This window comes from Rhamphochromis longiceps, linkage group LG22 (genome assembly GCF_057381845.1).
Source record: "Rhamphochromis longiceps isolate RC_006_pf linkage group LG22, R_longiceps_female_GT1.1, whole genome shotgun sequence".
Classification (NCBI taxonomy): Eukaryota; Metazoa; Chordata; class Actinopteri; order Cichliformes; family Cichlidae; genus Rhamphochromis; species Rhamphochromis longiceps.
Window position 1 is genome coordinate 5,297,484 of NC_140577.1, and position 12,773 is coordinate 5,310,256.

The following is a 12,773-nucleotide window of genomic DNA, read 5'->3' on the forward strand; positions in this document are numbered from 1 at the left end:
AATCCCAAGAGTGTGCAAAGCAGTAATCAAAGCAAAGGGTGGCTATTTTGGAGAAAATGTAAAACACATTTTGAGTTATTTCACACTTTTTTGTTTATTACATATTTCCCAGATTTTGTAGCTGCTGCTTTACCTAACGAAGTAGAGATGGCTTACCGTGACAAGAAAATGTAGCTCAGGCAAGACCGGATGAGCACCATATTAGATGATCACTGGAACAGCAGCACACAGAACTGTAAACAGATCTTTAAATCCGAAAGTAACAAGTTTAAGGAACGCTTTAACCACACTGGAGGTACGTCAGAAAAAATGTTTTTCCTGGCTTGATGTCAAACAGTTGTAGCTATACAGGTTTTTACAGAAGCACAAAGTGACAATCTGCTCACAGATTAAAGAATACTTTCTCTGTTTTAATCTCTAATGGATGAGTGCTCTGGGATATCATTGTACTTTACTCCTTTACTCTACTGGTCTCTCGGTTGTCCGTGTAGTTCAGCAGATGGCTGGTTGTGAATGGGATGATGACCGGGGACATTATTGGTTATCAATAGTATGGTTATGATGGAGAAGACTTTTATATCTTTGGACCTGAAGACTCTAACATGGATTACTCCAGTGCCACAGACTGTTGTCACAAACCCACATAGCAAACAGGTCTGGCCCGGATCTGGTGTCAAGCCGGCACTGCTGGCTGACTTCTGGCATGGTAAGTGGTATGTCAACCAGATGTGGGCCAGACCTGGCGTAGATGGCACTGTCTATGCGATTGCATGCCACATCTGGACAGATTGTGGTTTGGTGTATGTGGCCCAGACCCATAGAAAACAGGTCTGGCCCGGATCCGGCATCAAGCTGGCACTTCTGACTGACTGGTGTCATGGCAGGGTGTCTGTCAACCAGATGTGGGCCAGGTCTGGCAATGATGGCAATATTTATGTTCCTATTTTCCTATTTTAGTTAAAAGACCCAAATGCCAAGTTGCAATACTATACTGCTGTGGTAGCCAACATTTCAAATGCAGGTTTGACAGGTTTGTGAGTGTACACTTTATACAAAACCTAGTTTTCTCTGAAAAGAGATTCATCATGTTGCTTTTGCACTATTATGTTCTGTCATATGTTGTTATTACATGGCTTGATTAACTTTGTGGTGATTATGGACATCTTATCACAAGACACGGAGAAGCTGCATTCAGCTTTTATGCTCCTTATATCTGGAACAAACTCCCAGAAAGCCTCAGATCAGCTGAAACACTCAGTTTATTTAAATCCAGGTTGAAGACTCACCTATTCTCAGCTGCATTTGAATAAAGCACCAAATCCACACTTTTAAGCTTAAATTTCAAAACTTACATTAACTACTGATCTTATCTATTTCTGATTTTATCTGTTTTGATTTTATATACTGTTTTGTTTGTTTGTTTGTTTGTTTGTTTGTTTGTTTGTTAAGTGGGTTAGAGCTCTGGGTAGCTCCCCAGCTGGGTCTAGACTGGGTCTAGAGAGTATTTTAAATTCAGGGAATTTAAAATAGAAAGTAGCTCGTCCACAGAAGGACTGGTAGCTCCCCTTACGATAAGGGTTCAGATCGCGCGAACAGGTGTGAAATGTGTGTGTTTAGTTAGTTTGTTTGTTTGCTTGTTTTAATCAATTTTAAATCATACTTTTTATTTGTTTTTGTTTCTAATGTCTCTGTAAAGCACTTTGAATCACCTTGTTGTTGAATTGTGCTATACAAATAAATTTGCCTTGCCTTGCCTTGCCTTGCCTTGCCTTGCCACTCACACATCACAAACACTATATTCTAATATCTGTTTACTTCCCACCGTCATCTTTGAAGAAAGAAACTGTAAATGGCTAAAGAGTCAGCATTCACCTGTAATGAGTCATTCACATGTGAACAATGACTCAGTGGGGATGTTTCCATTGGCTGCCTCTAACTTTATTCCAGCTTTGCTACATTTTTAAAACAGCATCCATTTGTTTTCTATTGAACAACGACATCTACAGATTTTTTAGAAATTTACTTCAAACGTGTAATTTTCACTTTTGGACTTTTGGAGTCACTGTTTTCTGATGTTTAGGTACACTGAAATTTTAAACTTGCTGTGTGGATTTCTTATACTTCGTTTTTACTGACTTCCTGATTGTATTTTTAAATCTTATCTTGTTCTAATATGATACATAATCAACTGGTGAAAACAGATTTCATGAACAGAAACACATACACACTAAATGTGCAAGGATGAACGAAACCTGTAACAAACGCATGCATACCAACAGTTTTCATTTCGGTGAATCCTCAGGCTCAGTGTGTGTTTTCCCATGTTACCACCAGAGGGCAACACAAATCGACATCTCTGCCATAAGGAAAGTCCCAACTGAGGAAACAGGCTGTCAGTGTGTTTCCACACCTCTGGCTTTTCAGAGGGTTTGTTTTTTTAAGGAAAACATTACATTTGGCAGTGAGATTAGTCTTTTATTGGTGTTTTTTTTTCGTTCTAGGGGAGTTATACGTATCAGAGGAAAGGTAGCTTCAGTCTTGTCATTGTCAGAATAATGATCCAGTAAAATAATAAGCAGATATTCATATACAGTGGCTTGCAAAAGTATATGGCCCCCTTGAACTTTCCCACATTTTGTCACATTACAGCCACAAACATGAATCAATTTTATTGGAATTCCATGTGAAAGACCAACACAAAGTGGTGCACACGTGAGAAGTGGAACGAAAATCATACATGATTCCAAACATTTTTTACAAATAAATAACTGAAAAGTTCAAAAGTTCAGATCAACACTCATCTGAAAGTTAGGTTTCAAAAGCAGTAATGATTTGGCAAACATTGCTAGATTCGATTCACTCAAGAATGCATTTGTGTACAAAAATTCTCACCGCTATCTGAAACGGTTGGAAGTCACACACATGCATTATCATGTGTGTTATAGTGTATCATCATAATCCAACTCAATTGGCACTTGGTGGTCAAAACAGAAGCTCTTGTGATCTTGTTTGTATAATTATGACTGGATTCCTTGTAAAGTTACATTCAGTGCCATGCTGCATTAATAAAAGTGTGATTTCACCGTGTTGAACTGCTCTTGTCTCTTAACAAAGGGTGCAAATATTTTCTAACTTCATGCATAATTTGATGTAAATGGCAATAATTCACCAGTGACCCCCCAGGTTCTTGCAAACTGGTAATTATTTTAACAGGATTAATCTATATAAAAGTATAAACTTAAATATAGTGTTACATCTTTAGTACTTAGAAACAACTTCCTTGATGCGCCCCGAAGGGAGGGAGCATGTAATCTGTTCTGTTTGTCTGTCTGGTCACACCATATGTGAAAATCAGTAAAAACTTTATATTACGCACAATTTTGATGGATCGTGTTCATGTTGCCCCTGAAAACAGGGGAAAGAATCACGAGAGTGATTTTGACTTGCTTCTCTCATGCAGTTGTTTATTGCAATGAAAATGAACATAAATATTTCACATCCTGTACTGCTCAATGTCACAGAGTGGAAGGAAAAGCTAAATAATAAACCAAAATACTAAAGTGGTTACTAAACATATATCGGAACATGTTTCCTCACCAAATGGATAATAATAGCAACATTTCTAGCTCCTGCCGTTAGCTCAATGGCTGTTATACAATACAAAACTGAGGCTCAAAACCGCCGTGACTATGTGCACAAAACAAACTGTAATATAATGCTTCTAAAGCTTACAAACAATGAAGAGTTACATCTTGATGCATGCTCAATCATCCAGGTAAGTAAATCTCCAAAAGTTGATTCTGTTCATCTGGGGATAAGGGAATCATCTCAGGTTTTTACAGCTTATAGAAAGATTTCAGCCAATTCAGCATGTTGTAATGAAGACATCAAACAACAGCAGTAAAGTTTTAGTATAACCCTTGCCATCCGTGGGGCGCTGCGCTCTCCGAGTCCTCCTGTTTGTTCAGTGTTTTTTGGAAAGAAATGTTAGCCAGGGCACCTGAAGTGCAGAAGCACTCAGAGAGCACAACTCCTGCTGAAGGGCGTGGCCTTGACCTAGACACAGTTTTTACAAAATTACATCAGCTTAAGCTGTCATTGCTGTCAACCATAATGACATGTCACACAAAATTTGAACATGAGATCTTGAAAACTGTGGATGCTAGGCTGAAAACAAACAGAAGAGAAACAAGTTTAACCAATCACAGACCCCCACCTTCAGGGGGTAGTTTACCAAACATAAAGAGTCCAGAAATGCATATCGCAAATAAGACTGTTCTGCTGCTGGTTAATGGTGTTGGCAATGGAGGATATATATGTTGCTCACCATGTCCACTCCTTTATGACCAGCATGTCAACATGTTGTCCTTCTAGCAGGATAACACGACATGTCACAAAGTGAGTTCACGAGTTACTGTGTCTGTAATGCCCTCTGCAGTCATCGGCTCTCAGTCTAATAGAGAACCTTTTGAGATGTGGTGGGAAGGGAGACACGACAGTCAGCCTTGTTGATTTAGTCGCTCTGACAGCTCAGATCCTTTGTCAGGAGCTGAAAAGAAAAATCAAAAACCTTCAGTCTGGATTTCTCTTTATCTGTTTGTAAAATGTTCCGCAGCTCAATAAGTAAAAATGAAAACCTCTCAATTTTTCAGTTCAAGTGAGGCAGAGCAATTGAGCTAGACTATAAATGAGAAAGAGAAACTGCATCAGCAAGAATTCATTAATAAAAAATAATTATCTTTTTCACTCTAAGGCACAAACAGACATGGGTCATGCATGCGAAGGTTAACCTGGCACCATGTTTTGCTGCAAATCATAAAAAAGTCACAAGTTGTTTTTTTACATAGTGACAGATACACTGTAAAGATACACTGTAAAATCTAATTAGTTCCCCTAAAAAAATTGTGCAAAGTCGTTGCCTCAAAAAAGTTTACTTAAGAAAATCAACTTAGAGCAACTTATTCATTCAGAGTCTAGGTTTGGATATCTTTTTTTTTGTTAATGACTAAAACAATTTAAAAACTGCAATTTTCTTTTACTCAGCTTATCCTGGTCTAATATTAAATGCTTGATTAAAACCAGAGTGTTTGATGCATCACAGTATTAAACAGATCTGTATGATAATAAAGGAATCTGAAGCAAATGTCTTGAAAAAGGATGGGAATAAATCCATTGGTAATATTATTAAAATCCTTGTTTTAAATCCAGAGTGCATGTCACAAAGTGAGACAAGGAAGGGGAACTTACAAGATGTTGGCCGTCTGTCTGAAATTAAAAAACAAAAACAAAAAAAACAAAACAAAAGGCAAATGAGTTTTTAACATTTCGAAGTGCCTGAAAATCTCGTGTTTTCCTCACATAAATTCAGAAAGAACCATGTGTAATGTAAAAAGTACAACAGAAATAATCTAACTGAGCATTTCCCATCTGCTACTGATTGACTGGTGAACTCAGTTTCTTTGAATCCCTCACCTTTCCTCTTTTTCCAAACAGCAAATCCAGCAGCAGCAATGAGAATGAGAACAACAAAAACAACGACTGCAGCAATGGTGTTGAACAGCATGTCAGAGGACGTCTCTGCTCAGTAAAGAAAAACAAATGAAAATAAACATATAGGATAAAATGTGCAGTTAAAGTAGTTTAAAACAAAAGTATATCGATCCATCCTCTCTAATGACATAGATAACAATATCACACTGGGTCCTGCAGGAAAAAAATGACAACGGGTAGTGAGAGCAGCGGAGAGGATTGTGGGGACCTCTCTTGCCTCCCCAGGAGATCTACTGCGCCTGCCTCATCCGGAAGGTCCTCTCCATTACAGGTGACTCCACTCATCCCTTCAACAGCTTCTTCAGTTTGCTGCCATCAGGAAGGATACTGAAGAGCCTCCGGGCCAGAACCCACAGACTGAGAGACAGCTTTGTCCATCAAGCTGTCAGGATGCTGACCAACTCTGCATCGAGAAGGGGGGCCAGAGGGTACATCTTTCGCCATCTTACAATGCTGTGATTGCAGCCATTCCCCAACTCTCTGTGAATGGTACTCATGGCCATTCGAGAATCTGTGTCTTTGATTAGTAGTCGTTGATCAATGGTCATAAAAATTTGCATACTAACAATCATGGAACTAACCCCCCAGCCCATTGTTCATTCAGTGGTGCTAGTTTCCTTCGCTGTGCAAATGTACTGTTTATAAGGTTGGAGAAACCCGCAGTCAGCTGAGACTGAAGAAGTCACTTGGATGAGTGACAAAACGTTTCTCCCACTGAAAATGTCCGGATGAACAGAATCAACCTTTTGGAATTTACTTACCTGGATGATTGAGCACGCATCAGGACATTATTTTATTAATATTTTTGAAATGATAGCAGCACAAACCAACACACACGTAGCACAAACGTTTGATACCACTTTTGTTGGATTTGAAGAAGGTGGGGGGGCCAACTTCACTCACATTTGCAACTGTTGTGATTTGATGCTAGAATCGAATTAAGTTAGAATATTATTATTAACAAAAGAGAGAAAATTATTATATTTTACAATCACTGAAAAAAATAGAAAGATTTTTTTCCTCTGTTAGGATCTCCATTAGTTATTCCTACAGTAACAGTTATTCTTCTTTGTGTCCAAAAAATAACAAGGCAAAACAATCAGAAACATTATAGACAATCAATCCGCAATACGGGCAAAAAAAAATGTTTCTCTCACCTTCATCAGTGTTAAATATTTTTTTGCCCCAGTTTGTTCTGATCACAGTTTTATTGAGTTTGGTGACAAGGATGTCCTCACCACCAGAGAGATGAAACACACAGTCGTACCTCCCCCAGTCTTCAGGTGTGACTGATGAAATATTCAGATCAACACTCATCTGAAAGGTCTCATCATTGTTTGGGAGGATCTCTCCAGGATCCACACCTTCATGGAGCTCCTCTCCATCTTTCCTCCAGAACATCAAGGGTCTGTTAGGATAGAAACCTGTGGCGTGGCAGCTGACTGGAGAGGAGGGAGTCTTCTGGAGGAGAGACACTGAGGGAAGAACTGGAAGAAGGAAAGGAATTCAACCAAAACCTAATATTCAAAACAGAGTCGTTAGAGCCAAACAATCATCATCTTAAGTCATGTCAAGTTTATTTGTGTAGCACTGTTCAGACAGAAGGTAATTCAGAGTTCTTTAGAGAGGGGAGGATAAATACAAGAGACATTTAAAACATCTAATGTATATGATCATATAACACATATAACTTTTCATCACCAGCTTCCAGCAGCTGCATAAGGCTACAATATGACATCTTTTAGACTAAAAATAACCCGAAACACTCTGAGATATAGTAATGAAATTGTGAACACAAGAATACTTAATACTTAATGAAAAATCATGAGTTTCAGTTTATGTCAATAATAGTCTTTCAACCACAAACATAATAAATATTATCTTAATCCATCCATCAATTTTAACATCACCAGAAGCCAAATTCACCACCAGGTGGAGCTAAAAGAGAAGCTACAAATTGGCTCACTGTTTGGAAACCACTGATGAACTACAGCATCACTGCATTAAGATCTTTCACTGAACAAGCTGACCTGCTGACTGTAAATTTTACTCACAAAAACATTAAATTACTGTATAAATGTTCTCAGTTAAAAGTAAAAAGGAGGTTATTAAATGGTACTGTTTAAACTTCCTGTTTCATTTTGACAATTGCTTTTCTTGAGACATTTCACTAATTTCCTCCTTATCTTGTTAGTCCTCTTGTCTGTTATTCAGAAATCAGTCGCAGTACGTCATGCTGGAGGATGTCTCAGTTCCTAAAATGCATATGAACAAGAAAGGAGGCTGGAAGAGGAGCTATAATCAAAATGGCCATGGTGAGAGATGGCCTCTTCTTTTGTTGTTTCAATTATTTAAGATGATCAGACTTTCTGCCCTTCACTGACTCTGTGTGTGATTGAAGGCATGATATCTTGTCACATTGCAGAGAAGCCCTAAATATGTATATAAGATGTTTTTGATCCAAAACCTAAAACTGCAGTTATCAGGAAAACTTCATATCAGTTTTCATACCTTCTAAATCATTCAATTTTAAATCTACTTAAACGTTTTTGCCATTTTCTCTTTCAATGATAACTATTTTTCAAAAGATAATACAAAGTAAAACAAACACTACTGCATCAGGTCATGTGATTCTACCTGTTCTCTGCAGAGAGCTGTTGCCACTCTCCACGTACATCTTCAGCCACTCTGGACAAATCTTAGTGAGGATTTTTTCACGGTCTTTCATTCTGGTTGTGTCAGCATCCCAACTCTGTTTGATAATGTCAGCCTCTGGTTTCAGTGCGATCCACGTCAGCGTCTTCAGATCCAATTTAAGAAAGTCTTCTCCATCATATCCGTACTGTAAAAGCCCCGTAACCTCTCCGGTGTTTTCATCCCATTCACAGCCTTCTATCATCTGTAAAATATGGACAGCTGAGGCGAGAGAGAAAACAGAGATTACAGCGAACATCTCAAACTCAGAGGCTATAAACTGTAAGAAGCACAATAAAGACATAATGCAAGACATAAAACAGAGACATGATCTATAATTTTTAAAGTTAAAACATAACATTGTTAATACAAGACTAAAATTGAGAACAATTATTTTTATGAATTATTTTATTCTTTTTAGGGCACACTAGTGAGGTTTGATGATTACAAAATGTATTATTATACCTAATAAATAACTAATTATGCTAACAATCTTTTACATTAATCAGTTTTGTTTATGCATATACATGATTTATGATGATTTGGCAAAACAAATAACAGAAAACACTGCACCTCTGCTTTGGTTTAACTGCTGCTTCAAACTAGAAATCCATAATCTGAATAGATTTGGCCGATCCACAAAACAATAATCAGTGAGCGACTCCAACATCTGAGGGTTGGTATCTAATATTTTCTTCGCCCAGTCCTGTCTTGCTTCCAGTATCTTGTTGCTGCTGTCACAGTAGTAAGCCATCTGAATGCCATCAATTACTGGGAAACCCACAAACTCAGAGATGTTTGGGTTTCCAGAGGAACCAGTGTCAAAACTAACCAATGAGTGTTTCACTGTGGGACAAAAATGTTTATAATGTTAGTAAACAAATAAATGAAATATATAAACATTAATCAGAAATATGATTAATTCGGTATGAATCAGACTCCACAGCAGGTGTGTGTGATCAATTATGACGCATGTACAATGATATATGTGCACTTTTGAGTACTTACAAATGTGTGTACCCAAACCTGAACAAATAATGAAAATTAATGTGCCCATTTATGTTTAGCTTCACAAATCTGATCATTGACACTTTCAAAAACTTCCCTGTGCATAAAAAAGTCTATGAATATTTGTGGCATTCTTTTTGCTAAATTACAGAGCATTAAATGCCAGTGCACAGATCACCTGATTATATCACCTGATTTATTTGAGAGGGATAACAAATGTAAGCTGCGTTCAAGTGCTGGATTTCCCCCAGATTCCTGTGTTTTATATTTATTTAGAAAATAAAAGATTCATTCTATTTATCTTGATGCATGCTCAAAAACCCAGGTCAGAAAATCCCAGAGTTGATTCTGTTCATCTGGACGTAGCATTCTCAGAGAAAAATGTTTCATCACTCATCCAAGTGACTTCTGCTGACTGCAGGTTTTCCCAACCTTAAAAGCAACATAACCTTCGATCCTGACCTTTTACCATTCACAGAGTTTGGGAATGTCTGCAATCATTTATGTGTGATCATGACAGTCTGAAAAAAATAATTGTGGCTTATTGTCAGGAAACAGTGCGAGTTTCGGTTGTTATGCAACTTTACTATTTATAAAATTGGGGGAATCTGGAGTCAGCTGAGACTGAAGAAGTCACTCGGATGAGTGATGAAATATTTCTCCGACTGAAAACGCTACGTCCAGATGAACAGAATCAGCTGTTTTATTTGAAAAAACAAACAAACATAAAAAATACAGATAAGGCCAAATATTCCAGATGTCCACCACATTATCACACACATTTGTAAAACATTGTATGTGTTCAGATTCCTTTGTATGTGGACTGGAGCACACATTTATGAGCACTGAAAACTGCACCGAAATATTAATACTCATTTGTAAATCTTAGTTAACACTTGTGTATGACATCATATACATTTGTAACCCTGCTGAGACAAATTTAACACTTTACAAATAGGACAGTTTAAGGAGGAAATACTTCACAAAATGTCATTTCTCATTATACAACTTCGACCACTGCAAATTAACAATACATTACACATACTATACAAAGAGCGTGTGTTACATTTCTTCAGAGCCCAACTGGTAAGCATAAGGAGAAGTAAACAAAATGACAACTCATAAAAGTTAGCCATATTCAAGCTGTAATAATAAAGTAAACTACTTTTAATATTTAACGTATGATCTTACCTGGACATACCACATTAGAGCAGAGGAGTAATAGATACACATGTTTCATGTTGCTTTTGTGTTGCTGTGTTTATCGTGAGAGTCTGTTTTTTCTGCCTTCAAACTGGGTAAAGCCAGCCCCCACAGGAAACTACCTGATTTCAAAATAAAAGCTACTTTCTGAGGGTTGTGATTTTGGCATTAAAGGTCTGTAATAAGTAGGTCTGTAATAAATTAAGTTAGTCTATAATAAATTATAACTTAATAAATAAATACATAACAAAATACAGTGCCTTAAAAATGAATACATTTAAAATTACAAATAAAATAATATTAAAATAGCACATCTACCATCTCCAAACTAGTAACCACGTTTAAGAATAAGACTTGCACGGCCATTACAAGGAAATTATCAGAGCAGTCCATTCAGTTATACTGAAACTGGATCTAAGCAAAACCTGGACCAGATGAGCTGATGATAAACGCCTTCAACGAATGTCTCTTCAAACATATTAAGTAAAAGTAAAAGTAAAAATCTAAAAACAGAAACAGGGTTTTAATTACAAGGGAATTTGTAATTTAAAGAGACACAGTTTACAAAATACACTTGAATATGAAGTGTAAAAATAAACATCTATGCACTTTTCATAATGTTCCTATGAGATCATATATGACTGTGTTACTGTTAAAACTGAATTTTCATGTTTTAACTGTTTAGAGTGGAATTAAATGGAAATAACCTGTAACCTTCTGGATTGTTAAACTTCTGAGTGTTTTCGGATATATGCTTATGGTTCACTAAAATGAAGCTAACTGTTATTTTCATGTGGGATCTTTATAAACCTTTCCTAGATTATGTTATGTCACTGTGACAGTAATGTGAACTCAAGAGAGCCCAGGCAAAACTGGTTAAGAGAATTAAAGCCAGATGAGTGACAACACTGTATACATTAGAAGACATTTTTTTCCTACCTAATAAAGTGGCCACTCACTGGCCACTTTATTAGGTACACCTTGCTACTAGCGGGCTGCATCTCTTTTTTCCTTCAGGACTGCCTTAATTCTTTGTAGTTTAGATTTAAGAAGATGCTGGAAATATTCCTGGAGTTTTTCACCATATTGACATGTGACAGCATCACACAGGTCCTGCAGTCACATTGATATGCATGATGCATGCGCATTGATATCCATGATGCAAATCTCCCATCCCAACTTGATGGATGCTATTTGAATACAGTGAACTGACTGTCATGTTCAAAATACCAGTTTGAGATGATTTCAGATTTAGTATCACCTTCTCCTGCTAGAAACATCCACACCAACAAGGTATCTTCACACAGAGAACTGTTGCTCACACTGTAGCTTCACCTTTTTTTGCAACATTTTCTGTAAACTGTAGAACTGGCTTTGTGGGAGCCGTTTGATGTATCTTTCTTCCCAGTAGGCTGTTTTATCAGACTTTTTGTCAAAGTAAACCATAAATTTGACAAAATTAATGTAACTTTACAAAGTTACAGACTCAGTTATATTTAGTCTGTTCATGCCAGCTTCTACATGTGTTATTAGATAATAACCTAAACTTTAACTCACAGTGACATGGTGTCATGCCCCCATTTGTCCTTGGACAGAACTCCGTGGACTAAACGCTGCATCGTCTCTGAAGATCTGCATGCTCAGCTGCTAGCCTGCCTGTTTCCTCCGTGCTCATTGCTACATATTTTCCTATGATTTCTATGGTTAATAAACTTGTGAAATTATCTTGCAGTGTCCAGTGTTTGGGTCTTATTCTCTGCTGCCTGTGATGAATATTTAAAGGCACTGAAGGAAAAAAAGCAACAAAAAAAAAGATGTGTAGATGAAGCAGTTTAGAACAAAATGACGTAATTGTTTATTGGTGGACTTTTCAGTCACTTATACACTGCACGGTTTTCCTCAAGTTTTTGCTTTTTTCCACTGACTTGATGGCGGTGTTGCGCTCTACACCACACCTTCTTAAATATGTCCTCTCTATCTCTCCTTTAGAACATCATAGCTTTATTAGAATCAAACCTGCAACGTGGTATCTGATTTAACCACGAGGGGGAGCCAAAGCGTCATTCATCACTAATTTTCTTTCTTAAAGTCAAATAGGTTTACTTTAATATGAATAAACAAATAATATCAGAAATTGCAGTCACACTGAAAAAAGACCACATTTTGGATTTACTTAATTCAATATTAGACATTGGTTGCACACAGATGTTTTTCTTTGGCAGTAACTTAAACAATTGAGTTAAATCAATGCAAGTTATTCAAACATGAGTCAATTTTGTCAGTTACACCCAAGATAATTACATAAATTCAAGAGATGG

The 12,773-nt window shown here is 37.1% G+C and overlaps 1 protein-coding gene across 3 annotated transcripts; it reads right to left on the reverse strand.

The window, feature by feature from the left end:
• Positions 1-2,958: 2,958 nt before the first annotated feature.
• On the reverse strand, positions 2,959-10,547 carry LOC146643203 (major histocompatibility complex class I-related protein 1-like). Of its 3 annotated transcripts, XM_085396630.1 has the most exons (7): positions 10,444-10,547; positions 8,818-9,090; positions 8,188-8,466; positions 6,708-7,037; positions 5,473-5,577; positions 5,248-5,265; positions 2,959-4,549 (listed from the first exon to the last, which is right to left on the reverse strand). In XM_085396630.1, the coding sequence occupies exons 1-7, from the start codon at positions 10,490-10,492 to the stop codon at positions 4,500-4,502; spliced, it is 1,104 nt and encodes a 367-aa protein (XP_085252756.1). In that variant the 5' UTR covers positions 10,493-10,547; the 3' UTR covers positions 2,959-4,499. The 3 variants fall into 3 exon arrangements, with proteins under 3 accessions (XP_085252756.1, XP_085252753.1, XP_085252755.1); XM_085396627.1 differs by lacking the exon at positions 2,959-4,549 and having other exon boundaries at positions 4,600-5,265; XM_085396629.1 differs by lacking the exon at positions 2,959-4,549 and having other exon boundaries at positions 5,165-5,577.
• Positions 10,548-12,773: the final 2,226 nt, after the last annotated feature.